The sequence below is a fragment of the Oryctolagus cuniculus genome, chromosome 1, assembly GCF_051225735.1.
Source record: "Oryctolagus cuniculus isolate XC-2025 breed Fujian yellow rabbit chromosome 1, ASM5122573v1, whole genome shotgun sequence".
In the NCBI taxonomy this organism is placed as follows: domain Eukaryota; kingdom Metazoa; phylum Chordata; class Mammalia; order Lagomorpha; family Leporidae; genus Oryctolagus; species Oryctolagus cuniculus.
In genome coordinates, this window is record NC_142867.1 from 59,427,070 (window position 1) to 59,444,996 (window position 17,927).

Genomic DNA, 17,927 nt, shown 5'->3' on the forward strand with positions numbered 1-17,927 from the left:
AAAAAATCTCATCTCAGGTTTCTCATCCTTGACACTACTGACATTTGGGGTGGGATCCTTTGTTGTGGGAACTGTCTTGTGTACTGGACATGTAGCAGCATCTCTGGCCTCTACCCACTGGATGTCAAGAACTACCCTCAATTCTGACAACCAGAAATGACCCCTTGGTTTCCAAATCCACAACCCCAGGTTAGCACTGCAATTCCAAGAGGTGAGCATTGTTGAGGATTATCCAAAAACCTAAAAGCACATCAGAGACTACTGGGTATTCTTTTGTTGTATACTAGGTGCTGCCTAGCAGGCTGTGGATTATCTAAATTTCTAGGGGTGTGTATCTTTGACTCTGTCTTTGCTACTGATGTAGTTCTGTAAAGGTCAAGATTAATTTGAAGGAACTTAATACCTTTGAAAATAATTGTCAGCAGGCAGTACAAATTATTTCGAAGAGGTAATCCCATGGACTATTACTGTCTTGTAGAACATGAACCAGTTCCCTACCTAGTGATGTTTTCCTAACATCTTTTTAAAACGCCTTTTGTGATGGATATATAAACCTGTTCCTCAAATGCTTTTAAAAAATTGAGAGGCACAGAGACAGTGACAAGCAGAGAAACAGAGATCCCCCCCCCAGAGGTTCACTCCCCAGATGCCCACAACAGCTGGTGCTAGGCCAGGCTGAAGTGAGAACAGAAAAACCAATGCAGATCTTCTACATGGGTGACAGTGATCCAGCTACTTGAGTCATCACCACATGTCTCTGAGGGTACACATTAGCAGGAAGCTACAATCTTGAGAGCAAAGCTTGGACTCAAACCCAGATACTCTGAGATTCAGGTGTCCTAAGTGGCATCTTGCCTGCTGTGCCAAACCCTTACCCCAAATTCTTATTTTTTCAAAAAGTAATTCATCACTCAGGACAAGACAGGCATCAAGTCTGCTGATGATAGGGTGTGTGTATCCATCCTGTGGCAACCACAAGATCAGACCACCTCAGGAGTTACACCTACACAGCAAGAACAAAGACCTAGCAAGGACATTACCTAAATCCCAAGTCCACTCCTGAATCTCCCCTGTGTTTGCTTCTGTACTCATACATCACCACTTCCTTGATCCAGGAGGGAGGGTAGTTTGGATAAAGATCCCCTACTTCTATTGCTTGGCCATGCAAATAATAAATTCTCTTTAGCAAAAATTGATGTCTGCAAGTTTAGCTAAGAAGTACATCAGGCATGACTCCCTTAATCTGACTACACTGTGCACATCACCTATGCCAAAATGTCAGTTCCAGTAATATCTGTAAATTTTCAGTTGCCATTTGCCCTGCTTTAGTCCTGCCACACTCTGTACCAGTGTCAATGTGATACTGTCTTGTTTTCCACAGAGCTCCTCAAACATTTGGACTTGAAGTGATGTCTTTTCACATGCTAATGAGATGACTGGTAGTTCCTGGATAGCCTCTGGATGTGCACAGGCTCCCAGGGGAACCAATCAGTAATTAGGGGATAAAAATGTTACTCCCACCCTAACCTTTAGGGGGCTTCAAGGTGAGTTGATGGATCACCCAATGGCCAATGACTTATTAATCTTGTCTACCTAATGAAGCTTCCATAGAAACTGAAAAAGATGGGAGTTCAGAGTTTCCAGTTGCTGAATATATCTTATGTGCCAAGAGTGTGTGCACCCCAAATCCATGGGGACTTCAAAACCCTTCTGAACCTACCCTTGTTCTTCTGGCTCTTCATTTGTATCCTTTGTAGTATCCTTACAGTAAATGAGTAAAGATCAGTGTTTACTAGGATGCCTCAAAGAATTCAAGGAAACACCACCAGGGCATGGTTGGGAGAACTTCTATTTCTGGTTGGTTGGTCAGAAGCACAGGTCACAACATGGGACTGGCACCTGGAATCAGGGCAGTCCTGTGGGACCTGATGCTCTCTTGGTTGATAACATCAGAAGTGAATTGGATTATGGGACCCTCACCCCAGTGCTGGAAAACTGCTTGTTGTGGGAAAAGCCCACACATTTTGGTGGCCAGAATCGTTGAGTGACTGGGTGAGATAAAATGTTTTTCTTTAGCCAGTGCAGTGTAATCCTCTGCCTGCGGTGCTGGCATCCCATATGGGTACCTGTTCCGGTCCTGGTTGCTCCTCTTCTAGTCCTTCTCTCTGCTGTGGCCTGGGGTAGCAGTAGAAGATAGCCCAAGTGCTTGGACCCCTGCACCTGCATAGGAGACCAGGAAGAAGCACCTGGCTCCTGGCTTCGGATAGGTGTAAATGGCCGCAATGGCTGGAGCTAGAGTGAACCAACGGAAGGAAGACCTTTCTCTGTCTCACTGTCTGTAGCTCTGTCAAATGAATGAATAAAATCTAAAAAAAGTTTCTTTATAACCAATTAAAAAGCTGTCTTATTTCTGGTAGACAAGTAGAGAAAAATTGATGGTTTGTAGTAGACTAAAGGCCACACATTCTTTGACATTATTCCCATCAAGAACTGACCTTGAACTTGGGCTGGCCTGGACTATTTTTGCCAATGTACAATGATAGAAGTGACTTTATACCAATTCAGGCCTAGCTTTCAAGACAATCGGCACCTTTCCCTGACTCTTTTCAAACCCTTAACCTCCCACCCCAGAAATCCATCCTCCCTGCAGCAGAGACCACCATGTAGAGAGGCCCTGAGGTAGAGGGATAAGGGGCACAGCTACACACAGCCTTTCAGCCATCCTTGCCATGTGGGTCAAAGTTACTTTGGTGCCTCTAGAGCAACCTGGCTGCCAGCTGAATACCAAGGAACCCCAGAGGATACCATGTGAAGTAAGAGACACTCAGCGGAATCCTTTCTGAATTCTAGAAACACCAAGTTATGAGATTTCAATAAAATGGTTTCCATTTTAAGTGACATTTGGGATGGTTACAAAGCAATGAACAAGCAGAACGGTCTTTCACAGGTAAATTTATTGTGCCATGATTTTGTCAAATGGAAGAATCCATGTTTAGCTATAACCCACACTAACTTCATACCACCTTAAAGAAAATTAAACCTTCCCCCCTCCCCACAGAACTACAGAAATTGTTCATCATAAAAGTAGGCTCCCATTTCTAATGAAACTAGTGATTTTCAAATATTAGTGTGCATAAAGAATTGCCAGGGAAATTAAAAATGCTGGGTCCTAAAGACTATTACTTATATGTTCAGCTTCACTATATCTGGTATGCTAAGTAATCTGCATTTTAAGACAGCACCCATGTGACTTTGACACTGGTCATCAAGATCATACATGGAGAAGCATTCCAATAAAAAGAGCCAGAGATAGTGAGGCTGTGAATTAAGCCTAGGCAGTGGGAATTGAACAGAAAACAAGACACTTTAATCTTCTCTATTCCCATCTTGGAGCCTCAATTCTGGCCTTCTCTTATGAGTCCTTAACCTTTGTATTCAATTAAAAATATCTTACACTTTTCAGAAAGCTTTAAGTTTCATTTTATTTTAGCCTCTCCAACTATGTGTGATGTAGAATGAACATTTTACAGAAAAGTGACTACCTTATGTCTAACAGATGTCAAGTGTTATCTCTGTGGGACTACATTATCTAAAGCTAAGAAACAGACCCTGTTACTCTGAAGTTTTTCTGATTTTTTTATGGGATGTCAGATTCTTCACATGAGAAACACTGCTACCAGGACCCATCTTCTTCACTGCTATCATTGAACTGCCACCAAGACCCATCATCTTCATTGTGATCGTTATAGTCTGGCTTAATGACTAAATGTGGATTCTTAAGTGTCACAGTTTCCAGCAGCTTCTGGGCTTCCTCATCAAAGGCCTCTTTGCACAACCTGAGAAGACAAGGGAATGTCTCTTCTTGCATTCAGTTTCCTCACAGCCCTCCACTTTCTCTGAAAAAATTACAGGGGGTAAAACAAACCAAAAAACTACCCTGTAAAATAAAAGAGTATTAATATGGATGGGGAGTTGCAAGGGGAACAGAGATACAGTGATGGAGATAGAACAATTAAAGAAAAATTAAATATAGAACAGATTAAAATGAAAAATGATCCTCTAGGAGCTTTTTTTGTACAAACAAAATACTACCAGTACTACTAATGATAATGAAGACAACAGCTAACATAATCCATGTTTTTATTACTACGCTATGTACTGTTCTAAGTACTTGGTCTATATTGACTCAGTGATCATCACAATAACCTTATATGTAGATTTTTATCATTTTATCCATCTTACAGATAAGGAAACCAAATCACAGGTCAGGGAACTAGCTTAAATTAAACATTTGGGGGGCAGGTGTTATGGTACAGTGAGTTAAGCTGCTGCTGGGGATGCCTACCTACATCCCATTCTGTAGTGCCTGGGATTCAATCCTCATTTCTGATACAGCTTTCTGCTAGTGCATCTGCGAGGCAGCAGGTGATAGCTCAAGTAGATGGGTTCCTGCCACCCATGTGGGAGACCTGGATGGAGTTCCTGGCTTCTGCCCTGCCCAGCCTCAGTTGTTGCAGGCATTTGAGGAGTAAATGGAAGATCTCCCTCTACCTCACTCTGCCTTTCAAATAAATAAACTTTAAAAATATGTAATTTGTAAATACCACTCATTACCCTGTGTATTTTAAAAAAAGACACATATACTTAGTTGGTAGGGCCAGAATTCAAAAATCAGATCATGTGGCTCCAGAATGTTTAACTCTTCACTACTATGCTGTATTACATCTCTCAAAATCCAGTGTTCTATGAGACAAAGACAAGTGCCATGAAATACCAGAGGATCCACAATCAGGTTGATAATAAGGCCTGCAATAAACGAATGGCTCTTCATACTCCTTATTACAAGAAATTCTCCCTCTGAAAAGCCAGAAGACTTACCCTAGAGTTTGTAGTTTACATTGTGGAGACCTCAATACTTCACATAACTTCTTAATCCCTTCAGACCCTAAGGGATTCTGTGTCAGATTAATTTTTCTCAGTCTTTGGTTGCTGATAAGAGTAGAGGAGAGATCCCGACAACAGAGAGAAGTCAAACCACAGTATGCCAACCTACAGGGAAAAGACAAAAGATAAACATAATTCTATCACATTGCAGAGAACAAGCACATGGAGGATAATTCCAGAAACTTTAAAAAAAAATGAGCAGTTAGGGTCAATTCAAAGACCATAAATATTTATAATATTCATTTATAGGCAGAGAACGTCCTTCCCTGAATCATTAGTTACAAATTGATTATGGTCTAGGGAATAGATAAAATATACAGGTACACAACGTCCTATGAAGCAGTTGAATCCTTAAACATTAAAATTATAAAAATAAGATTTTATAAGCTTGCTATTAAGTATTTTAAAAGGAATAATGAGGTATCTAACACCACACTATTCGTGTCAATAAAAATGCATAGACCCAAACCAATATTACACCTTTCTGAAGGGCAGTCAGCTGTTTATAGGTGGGAAGGAAAATTGCCAACGGAGATCAATTAACAAATTAAACAGCCAGTCCACCAAGAGCCCTTGAACAAGCCTACAGTAGAGTAATACACAAATAAGCCTACTAAACTCAGCTTCCTGCATTTGATGTTCCCTAGACCAAATTTGAACTTACTATTCATCTTATAATTATCTAGTTATTGAACAACTGTATACCTATATAAGTAATGAACATATAAAACAGATTTTTTTTTAAGTCCTGCCTACTCATAACTCATATTAATGTGGTGGAGAGATAGTCCCACCAATTAAGATACAAAGTATGCAGATATTGCAGAAAATACACTTTAGGATAAAAGAATTATAAGACAAAGAATTATCAAGAATGTATCATAAAACATTTAGAGTTTTCAGTCACAAATAACAGTCTCAAAATACAGAAAACAAAAACCAAGTCAGACAGAAATCTAGAATTATAAGAGAGATTTTAATATTTCTCATAGTAATTGTTTTGTAAAAATACCACTAAAATATAATTAAGAAAACATTTAACAATCAACTGATACAGAATACTGCTAAAACAACTCGGCATAGACTTTTTAAGTACACTTTGGAACATATAAAAAATTGGGTCATGAAGTAAATGTCATCAAATCTAAAAAACTAAAATCATGTACAATATGTTCTCAAACAATGCTAGAGATTAAAAATATATAAAATAAGAACACCCTTATGTTTGAAAATTAAGTGGTACATTTTAAAATGATCCAGGTGTTAAGGTGTTAAATTTTTTAAGAGTATTTTAGACTGAAAAATAACAAACTGTATATAATAGTGAAACTTGTAGGATGAAGTTTTTTGCCATGATTTGAAGGGAAATCAAAGTGTGTTGGAAAAGAATGGTGATATACACAATAAGCATCCAACTTGAGACTTCAGAAAAATGAATAACAAAAACAAACCCCAGGGAAGTAACAGACATAAAACCAGAAATAAAGTTTTATAAACTATACGTAGAAAGGATTAATGTGTTTTTTTGAAGAGAAAAATAACATGAGAAAAGGCTCAAGTTGCCAATATCAAGAATGGAAAATGATACATCACTACAGATTATTTAAAATCTAGGCAGATAATATTAGACATTTGCCAGTAAGTTTTAAAATCTAGATGAATAAAATTTAACTTTACTTACCAAAAATTAGAGAAAACCAAAGTAAAACTGTTAAAAATTAAATAGAAGTCAAATAATCTACACATAAAACTCAGTTTAGATGGTTTCACCAGAAATTTTTACAAAATTAAAGGAAGAAATAATTTTAAGAACACACCTAAACTCATTTTGTGAAAATAATTTTGATACAAAAATTTGATGAGGCCTGCACAAGAAAATACACAGTATCCATTATGAATAAGGATGGTTAGATACTCATACTGTTTTGAAAAAAAATCACATGATGTATATAAGAAATACTGTGACAGTTTTAGCCCCACCAAAACCAAGGTTTATATAATCAATCAGTATCATTCACCACATGTGGCAAATTTCTTAGCTCAATATCTATTCATGATATAAAAGGGAAAAAAAACTAACTGGGTAAAAAAGAGAACTCCCTTATATTGATAAATGAGTAAGCCACTGAAATTTTTCTTTCAACACTGGGAACTTAAGGAAGCCTACTTTGACCAGATATATTAACATTTTGTCACATAGTAATACTTAAGACAATTCAAAAAAAGATATTAGGACAGAAAAGGAAAAAAAAAAAAAACACCATTATCCCAAATTATGTGACTGTATACTTGGAAAAATCCAAGAGTCTAATTAGAATCAATAAGAGAAAATAACTGGATATTATACATGAAATCGTTCAAAAACAAACTTTATTATATAAGGAATAAACAATCATTTACAGTAGCATCGAAACATAGCAAAGACTTTGGGATAAAAGTTAAAACAAATTACAAGGCCACTTAAGAAAATTACTAAGGTTTACTGATAGATCTAAATACATAAGGATAGGGGCCAGCACTGTGGTGTAGTGGGCTAAGCCTCTGCCTGTGGTGCTAGAATCCCATGTGGGTGCTAGTTCAAGTCCCGGCTGCTCCACTTCCGATCCAGCTCTCTGCTATGGCCTGGAAAAGCAGAAGATGGCCCAAGTGCTTCGGCCCCTGCTCCTGGTTCCCAGCTTCACAGCAGCTCAGCTCTGGCCATCACAGCCCTCTGGGGAGTGAACCAGCAGACGGAAGACCTTTCTGTCTCCCTCTCTAACTCCACCTCTCAAATAAAATTAAAAAAGGAATAAATACATAAGGATAAATACCATGTGGTATATCAGGAGACTCAATGGATAAGTCCAATGCAATTCTAATCAAGATGCCAGCATACTGGTAGGTTGAGAGTAATGCATATGCACTTCTGTGCAACTTGATAAGTTGATATTTAAAAATTTGAAAAGATAAAGAATAATGAACATTTTCATGCAAACTTTTGCTGGAAAAAAATGACTACCCATATAGGAAAAAATATTAAATTGGATTTGACCAATGAATACCCATGTAAGAAAACATTAAATTGAACTTGGTCTCCAACTGTAATTTTAAAGGGTAAATTTAAGACCCAAAAGCTTAATGATTTGCCTTTGAACTTTAGGAGATAATACAGAACATGGAATTTGAAGTGTGGAATATATTAGGTTTCTATATGTGTCATACAGATGCTTTTGTGTCTCTACCATCTGATCCCTCTGGACCAAAGGTCTAAGTAGAAATGGAGGATCACCAAAGAATAAGTGAAGTTTTAGCCTCCAGGATGTGACAGTGATTTTATGATCGTCAAAGAGCAACAGCAATATTTGGGGCAGGAACTAAGAAATGGGAGGTATAGGGCGGCGGGGGGGGGGGGGGGGGCAATTAATGCTGTTTTCCCCTAGATCCAATACTGCAGCCTAGCAAAATAGTCATGTGGTCAGTGTGAGTCAAGCAGCAGCTGCAGCTGTCAGACGACTGCCTGACCACCTGCTACAGAGAAAGAAAATGTCATGTGGACATTAGCAAATCCTGAACTATTCTATGCCTGATGCCATCAATGGCAGCCCCCTTCCCCAGTGGACCCTTACTATATGTACACAAACACAGCAACCAGTGTGAACTTATTTCAATCTGTCTGACATAAACTTATCTGGATGTCATAACAGTATTGAGTTATATTATGTATGGAGAACCAGGCAGGTACAACTACCAGTGATACTGTTCACCTAGCTCAATCAAACCAGTGTAATGGTGACCCAAATCAGATACGAAAAATCCCAAACTAATGACCTGGGTTATACAAGCTGCTTCAATTAATTCCATTTTCCATGAACCTTTTGAAGCCCAGGCTTATGCTTGCATGTGGTAAACTGTGAATCACTGAAGGTTTCTCTGTTGGTGATGACCCATCTTTTGCCTCCTATGTTGGCAGGGCATTCCAAACTTCCTTTCATGGGTCAAAATGAATAAAATGCCAATTAGTTCTTCCTGAGACTTACTCAAAGGCTGACTCTGAGTAGGGATGCAATTAGTATTGCAAAATGGGTTAAAGCTGTGCTTGGAATTTTATTGATCATGGCCTCAATTATATGGTTTATTAGATTAGCCAGATTGGCCAATGGAGCGCTATATTCATACAAAACCCACCAGAAGCCAAGATTATGGTGTAGAAACAAAGGGTGCATATTGTTGGGGGACATTCTTCCATGGGTCTTTCATTTTCTATGAATTGCTAACAGAAAATGCAAAGCCCTGATACCTCTTTACCTAGGCCACTTCCCAGAGTTGTATTTGTAATAAGCAACTTTGAGAGACAAAGTAACATCCCTCTCTAGGACAAAGAACATGTTTGCTTACTGCTTGCTATACAGAATGGATGAGTCCCTTAAACTCAGTGTTACTCATCTGGAGGTAGCCTCCTGTAGGTATAAGCATGTATCTGGGTTCACAGCAGCTGTGCAAGATGCAAGGTACAAGAAGAACTAACACACACATGCTAATATTCATGTTCTTCCTGTAAGTAATAAAGTCCTGTGTCTGACGGAAGTCTCATTCTTTCTGCCATCACACATGAAACAATGATAGGCTAAGTTATTAGGCTATAAATAGGATAAATTAGATCTCAGACCCAATAATTACATGATCAGTGTTATGATAAAAATGTATAAGTGGACCAGAAATAAAAGCAGCACTTTCTTGGAAGAGTCAAGAAAAATTTCTCTAGGAGAATACCAAATTCCTAAAGATCTATCATCACTTCTGGATTTCCCACATGAACACAATTCTTGACCCACAGGTCAATAACTCATGTTGTAAAGGTGAAAATGTACTAACCAATATCAGTCCAGTATTAACTAAAGTCTAAACAATACTGAACATAAGTAGTACCCAAAATAGGATGGAATTTTATTAGATTGTAAGATCCTTGACAACTTGGGTAGTAGTTTACTGATAGAAGATGATGATTAAAATCTTCAACTTAGCAAGAAAAAGGCACTAAGGGGTACAACGAAGAAATGTGAAATATGGCTTCTATACAGAAGAATATGTAATATATTGTTCCACGTATCTGAAGTCCAAATTCTTATTTCTGAGGGTAATGTACCTTCTAGTCCCATTTAATTTTACTCTCTCCATATACTACACTTCTTGATACATTATCAGTTTGGTATCATTTTCCTAATGGAAAACTGAACTCACCCAAGCTTCTGGATGTTACAGTTTGGATGTCTCAAAGCGTCACACAGAATTTTCACTCCACCATCCTGCAAGTTATTGTTCCCAAGGTCCATGCTCCAAATATTTGGGTTGTTCAAAATAGCAGAAGCCAGATCCAGACAACAAGCACTTGTAATAGCACAACCCACTAATCTGCAAGAAATACAAAAGACAAGTCAGCCACTAAGTTGTGAGGATTAAGTTCCTCTTAGAAGAGATGCTCAGGTAGTTGAACTCTTTTCTGACTCTATCTACAATCCAGTACACACTTGATCAGGTCTAATCTTACCAGTATAAATGAATGCAATTTTTTCTTTTTCCAGTTGTGAGGTAGAGGGACAGGGAAAGAAACAGTGTACTGTCTAATCACTGGTTCATGCCCCAGAGGCCTACAATGGCTGGATATGAGCCAGGCTGAAACCAGGAGCTGGGAACTCAATCTAGGACTCCTCTATGAGTAGCAAGGACCTACTATTTGAGCCATTACTGCTGCCACTCCGGGTCCACATCAGCAGGAAGCTGGAATTGAGGGTGGAGCCTGGATTCAAAATCAAGCACTCTGTCAAGATATGTGGACCTCTTAACTATTAGGCCACATGCCTACCACAGATGGGATTTGTTAACAAGAAAGTAGAGGTTAAAACCATTTTCTCCCACAAACAGATTACGTACAGATATTTCAAAATCAAGGGCATAAATAATGATTTACTAGTACTTAAAATTGATATAAAATTTATCTAGGAATCCACAGATCTGTTTTTAGTTTTTAATTTTTTTTTTTTTTTGACAGGCAGAGTGGATAGTGAGAGAGAGAGAGACAGAGAGAGAAAGGTCTTCCTTTGCCGTTGGTTCACCCTCCAATGGCCACCACGGCTGGCGCGCTGCGGCCAGAGCACCACGCTGATCCGAAGCCAGGAGCCAGGTGCTTTTCCTGGTCTCCCATGGGGTGCAGGGCCCAAGCACTTGGGCCATCCTCCACTGCACTCCCTGGCCACAGCAGAGAGCTGGCCTGGAAGAGGGGCAACCAGGACAGAATCCGGCGCCCCGACCGGGACTAGAACCCGGTGTGCCGGCACCGCTAGATGGAAGATTAGCCTATTGAGCCGCGGCCCTGGCCTAATGTATTTTTGAAATAAAAAAGCTTCCTAGCAATCGCAGAGTCTTAACTCCCAAGAACAAAGGAATCCACAGGTAAGATTTTTTTCAAGGTCTCTGCATGGCATTTAAGAGCATTCACAATCTGGCCTCAATCTTTCTCTTTCCGTACTTTCTTTTCCCCCGATTCTCTAACCATACAAATGGATTTCTCTCCAATTTTACTACATCTGCTGCTTTTCTTATTATTTCTCCATCCTCTTCATCCTTCAAACCTTAACTAGTTCTGCTCTACTATATGAAGGCCCACTCCTTGTAACATTTGGAATATATTGTAATTGGTTGTATATTTACTTTCTTGCAATCATTCTGTATTCCTTGAAGACCATGGCCTTGCCTTTGTGCCCTTAAGTTTCCTTAGCATCTATCTCATATTTGTTGCCTGTGTTGTTGAAAGAATTGGCATGGCTGCATAGAAGCTATTAAGGTAGTAAGAAAGTGCAAATTTGTCTATATGTTTACAGTAATGCTAAGAAGAGAAGGTGAACTGAGCAAAGACCTTGAATATTTAGGGCACTTAGAAATTTTCTGTATTTAAATGGAGGCTTTAGATTTCATATCATCAGTAAAATTTGTCTTCCAGTTGAAGAACAAAGAAATTGCATAGAATCACATACTGGCACACATCATATATTTCTTCAAAGAACTACAGGTGCTTATTGAACATGAGGGTTTAATCACCTTAGTGTTTACAGATGACATAAGAACTTCTGGGTATACCAAGGAGCTTAATTTTATGGTAAAAAAAAAATCTCTGCTTGGGTTAGATGCTCAGCAACTTACCCAAGCTGTTTGTCCTAACTGAGGCCCTAATGGGAAAGTAAGCCAAGATTGCTGTGACACCTCTCTAGCTTCACTGTAGCAATACTCACATGATGAAATGTTAAATATCAGTCATTAAAATAACCAATATTATGATTTAAAGCATTTAAATGTGTTTCTGAAATACTACTGAAAAGGAAGTCATTTCTATACACATATATACACAAACCATTCATATATATGTAGATATACTTAAATTAAGGAGTATGATAGGAATAAAACAGTCTGTTATTTAAAAATAGACTATAGGGTATTTTTATTTTATTTTATTTGTAGGGTATTTTTAAAATCCTCTTCCAGTTTGAAAGTTGGCCAAATTAGAAACCTGAGCTTAAATAAACTATACCTATGTAATCTATTCTCTTTATATTAATAAAAAATTAAGTTAAAAATATAACCTGAAACACAAACTAGTAAAGCACAATTTCAGCATCACAGACATAAAGACATAGTAGATTCACCTGGGTATGACCAACGAAAACATAAAATGACTACCATTCAGCTCGACACCTCAGGTCCTCTTTACCCAAGGAAAGCTAACTACAATAACTGCAATAATTCTAATATTTGTTTGAAAAAAAAATGGAGTCAGCATGAGAGAGAGAGAAAGAGAGAGAAAGGACACCATCTGCCAGTTTACTTCTCAAATGCCCACAATAGCCAGGGCTGGGGCCAGGACCAAGCAGAAGATGAGAACTCATTCTGCTCTTCCACATGAGTGACAGGGACCCAAGTATTTATTCAATCACCAGCTGATTCCCAGGGTGCACATTAGTATGAAGTTTGCGTGGGAAGTGGAACTAAAACTCAAATCCAGGCACTTCCATATGGGATATGGGTGTCACAAGCAGTGTTTTAACAACTGTGCCAAATGTTTATCCCATATAGTAATTCTTTATAAACATATGATGAACAAACTTCCCCAGTCTCAGGCAGAATGACAAAAAGAGTATACATAAGACAAATATTCTTTTCTCAGTTTTCAGCCTTTCTGTGTCTCCCCTGTCCTCACAAACATCTTATAGTTGGAACCACATGAAAGTCAAGTTACAGAAAACCTACTCCACATCCTGAAGACTGCAGCTTGGATGCCGAAAGACATCACACAGAAGCTTTGCTCCTTCATCTTGTAGGAAGTTTAATGCCAGGTCCAGATGTCTCAGGCTCTTATTGTAGAGAAGAGAAGTGGAAAGACATCTGCTGCTAAGTGAAGTCAAATGGCAGCGCCTCAGCCTATAGGAAGGACAATGTCAGGAGAGATGGATCATCGCTGTACTGCCCAAAGACATACTTTCAAAAAGGTTTCATGTTACAATCCCTTGTCTACTGCCAGCACTCCATCTCATATCATTCACCATCACTCCCAGCCTCTCTCATTTGGGACATGTAGGTTTACAACAATTTGGACTACAAACTAAATTCATGTTCCTTATCATAAATCAAGTATTATTTACATTGCACAAAAATACATAGCTGCATGGAATAGCTGAGGAGCCAGATGAAGTAGAATAGGCATAATCATAAAGTATGTACCCTTTGTTGTAATCAAAGTAGCACTCTGAGTTTGTAAGGAAAAGGAATATTATGGCATTAATATTTTTGTACAACGTATCTTCTATATGGGGGAAAGAAATTTAAGCTTTGTATCTAAACTTAGGATAATTGAACATGTAAAATGTTAAAAATTAAACCATATAGAATAGGGGATGACTTTAATAAAAGGAAAAGTGTGTGTAATTTTGATAAAACCTCTAGAAGTTATGAAGCAGAATCTGACTCCACAAAATTCTATATTCTAAAAAATGATAAAGTGGTAAATAAAGCAATAACAAAAAGTATTTGACTTAAATAAAACAGCAAATAATATTTTTAGCTGTATTTTATAACATGCAACAGAAAAACATCCACAAGAAAACAGCCTATGAAGAGGCAATTCCTAGAACTTAATAGGCCAAAACACTTGAAAAGATGCTCAACATCAAATTACTTCAAAAGTTATTTTTGAACTATGTAATTAATACTGATCAGAAAGATTTTGACTCCCTAGGGAGGGTTCTAAAACTCAGGGCCCTAAACTACCGCTGGGAATATAAGCCATCCACATGGCAGGTAATTTAACCATATCTGACAAAAACCATGCTTCATTAATTCCATGTCTAGGAAATTATCTGACAAAAATGAACAGATTAAACACACTGTGATCCAGCCACATAGTGGCTGTCGTATTTGTGTTTAGTGCTGTTTACGTATTTACATGGTCATCATAGCCCAGATTATGCAGTTGAACAGATCAGAGATGTTAGTTCTGTTTTTTTGTTTCGTTTTTGATAGGCAGAGAGAGAGAGAGAAAGGTCTTCCTTCCATTGGTTCACCCCCCAAATGGCCACTATGGCCGGCGCTCTGCGCCGATCCGAAGCCAGGAGCCAGGCGATTCCTCCTGGTCTCCCATGCAGATACAGGGCCCAAGCACTTGAGCCATCCTCCACTGCCTTCCCAGGCCACAGCAGGGAGCTGGACTGGAAGAGGAGCAACTGGGACAGAATTCGGTGCCCCAACTGGGACTAGGACCCGGGGTGCCAGCGCTGCGGGTAGAGGATTAGCCTAGTGAGCTGTGGCGCCGGCTGAGACTTTAGAATTCATCATTTTCTTGTGAAACATTAGGCAAGTCACATTATCTTTCTAAACCCCATTTTCCTCACCTATACAGCAAGGTACCTACAACTCAAATGGCCAACTTGACACCATTAGGTACCATTGTATATAGATAAAAAAGAAAAAATCGGGTACAGCGTCCAGAAATGACACAATAAATGGTCATTACTAATATCATCATCATCATCTTATCATTAAGGTAAATAGCAGGAAAAAGCAAACGACATAGGTTCCTATTATTTGCCCATTTTAAATACATTTTTAAATGTTTATTATACCAGAAGAACGAAAACTGGTAGTTACTTACACAAGGCTCTGTAGAGTACACTGTGGGTGCTGCAAAGCATCACTCATAAACTTTACTCCACCATCTCCTAAGACATTATCTGTCAAACATAAATGTGTCAGCCTTGTATTGGTGATGAGAGCCAAAGAAAGATCCTCACAACCAGCTTCTGTGAGGCCACAGCTTTCTAAGCTGCAAACACAAGATAGGAAGGGATCTGTCAATTCCAAGTTCATGCTTCTCTTCTTCAGGGGGAAATTATCTGTCGCCCACAACCCTATACCTGTACTAAGAATCAACCTGAACACATTTCCTTAGATTCCATTGCAGCTGTGTATAGGGTATGCTGAAACAAGGCACAGAAGGGGAGAGGAGAAGCCTAGATGAGAATGAAAGTAAGAGGTCAATCAGAAAGAAATGTTTCCAAAAGTCGAGTCAAAGAAGAAGGAAATAGAGGGAGACAAGTGGGGTGTATACAGATCTCACACAGAATTGACAGATGAGCTGGTCAGTGTCAGGACCCAGACAGTTTCCCCATTCAGATCATAAGTAAGCTATGCGGAACTGAACAAAACAACTCACGACAGTCTCTCCAGAGGACACTTCGGGTGTCTTAAGGCCTCACATAACAGCTTCACTCCGTCATCTAACAGATTATTGGTTGACAGATTCAGAAATCCCAGACTCTGGTTTCTAATAAGAACCTTGGATATATTTAAACAACAAACTGTAGTTAGGTCACAGGACTCTAATCTGGAAAAAAATATAGAAAAACAGAAATGATCATTTCCCAGAAAAGGATTACAGTCACCATCCAGTCATCAGACCCTGCCTGAAAATCAAGCTGCTCCATGTAGAATAGGAAGTATTTCACTAAAGCATTAGGTTTTGATAGAGTTAAGGAAGGGAGAGGAAGAATCTTATCTCTCCCTTCTCCAATCCCCTGTGAAAATACGTATGAAAGATTTTCAAAAATCTTTAATTGATGACAGACTTTAATCTATGAAGAATTCCCTCAAACTACATCTTAGAAGATAATCTAAGGATGACTGAACACTTGTACACTGACTTCTGAGACATAAGAGAATGACTGAAGTCAAAAGCAGAAGTTGCAACCCTCACAAGCTCATTTGTTTATGGGAATCAACTCATGATTTCTGAGGAACCCAGTCTTTAAGACTAAAAACAAGAATTAAACCAGAAATAAAACTGTTTCTGGGGCCGGCGCTATGGTGTGTTGGGTAAAGCTGCCACCTGCAGTGCCAGCATCCTATATGGGCGCTGGTTCCAGTCCCAGCTGCTCCACTTCTGAGCCAGCTCTCTGCTATGGCCAGGGAAGACAGAAGATGACCCAAATCCTTGGGCCCCTGCACTGGTGGGGAAGACACGGAAGAAGCTCCTGGCTTCTAGCTTAGGATTGGTGCAGCTCCGGCTATTGTGGCCATCTGGGAAGTAAACCAGTGGACGGAAGGCCTTTCTGTCTCTCTCTGCCTCTGCCTTTCTGTAATTCTGCCTTTCAAATAAACACATAAATCTTTTTTAAAGAAAACTTTCTAAAAATACAGCAAGGCAGATACAGCAGCATTAAAAAGGGGTATGGAAGAAATAAGTATTAGGAGCATATAAGCCTTGTTCTGTTCATCCCTGCTATGTCATAACAGTGGATATAAGCTAGCTCTCTGAACAGCAAGTCCAGGATGGTAGAGTATTTGAACAAAAATCTCAGTTGCAATGAAAAGCTCAAAACTTACCTCAGACTCTGCAGTTTACACCTTGGGTGTTTGAGAGCTTCACATAAGGCCTTTACTCCATTATCCCCTATATCACTGCCAGTCAGGTCCAGGTGCATCAGATGCTGGTTCTGAGTCAGAAAGTTAGAGATGCCCAGGCAACCATCAGGAAAGGAGACAAATCTCAACCTTCAAAAGAAAAATATGCAGGAGGCTTTACAAAAATCATTTCTGTCTCTGATTACAATAATCCCTTTCTTTTCTATCTAAATCTTGGATATTATATCAATATTGCCTTATTTTACTCTCATCTCTTATCTTACACTGGGTATCTCAATGAAGTCAGATCATAAAACTGAGTTTTAGGATACTGCTTAGAAAATCAATTAGGTTACAACTTTGACTTCCATCTATAGCCTGACAATTGATCGATTTTTTTTTTTTTTTTTTTTTTGACAGGCAGAGTGGACAGTGAGAGAGAGAGACAGAGAGAAAGGTCTTCCTTTGCCGTTGGTTCACCCTCCAATGGCCGCCGCTGCAGCCGGCGCACCGTGCCGATCCGATGGCAGGAGCCAGGATCCAGGTGCTTTTCCTGGTCTCCCATGGGGTGCAGGGCCCAAGCACCTGGGCCATCCTCCACTGCACTCCCTGGCCATAGCAGAGAGCTGGCCTGGAAGAGGGGCAACCGGGACAGAATCAGGCGCCCCAACCGGGACTAGAACCCGGTGTGCCGGCGCCGCAAGGTGGAGTATTAGCCTATTGAGCCACGGCGCCGGCTCAATTGATCGATTTTTTAACATAAAAGAAAAAGGTTGATAACATCAGGAAAAGAAGAACAGGAGTCTCTTAGATCCTTAATCCATGAAAAGACTACCAAAATATTATTAGGGCCACTTAAAATACTGAAATTATAATATTAATTCATGGGGCCAGCGCTGCAGTGCAGCAGGTTAAAGTCCCGGCCAGCAGTGCTGGCATCCCAAAGGGGCACCAGTTCGAGTCCTGGCTGTTCCACTTCCAATCCACCTCCCTACTAATGTGCCTGGAAAACAGCAGAGGCTGGCCCAAGTCCTTGGGCCTCTGTACCCATGTGGGAGACCTGG

At 39.4% G+C, this 17,927-nt stretch overlaps 1 protein-coding gene across 2 annotated transcripts in view; it reads right to left on the reverse strand.

Annotated features, from left to right (window-relative positions):
- Positions 1–2,936: 2,936 nt before the first annotated feature.
- NLRP14 (NLR family pyrin domain containing 14) overlaps positions 2,937–17,927 on the reverse strand; it is a 40,598-nt gene continuing 25,607 nt past the window's right edge. The window contains exons 7-13 of one of the 2 annotated variants that reach the window (XM_089311195.1): positions 16,846–17,013; positions 15,677–15,847; positions 15,116–15,286; positions 13,219–13,389; positions 10,162–10,332; positions 4,879–5,049; positions 2,937–3,836 (exon numbers count right to left, since the gene is read on the reverse strand). In XM_089311195.1, coding sequence (XP_089167321.1) covers positions 3,674–3,836; positions 4,879–5,049; positions 10,162–10,332; positions 13,219–13,389; positions 15,116–15,286; positions 15,677–15,847; positions 16,846–17,013 — 1,186 coding nt within the window. In that variant the 3' untranslated portion in view covers positions 2,937–3,673. The remainder of the gene's footprint in view (positions 3,837–4,878; positions 5,050–10,161; positions 10,333–13,218; positions 13,390–15,115; positions 15,287–15,676; positions 15,848–16,845; positions 17,014–17,927) is intronic. The other variant, XM_089311196.1, reaches the window with a different exon arrangement.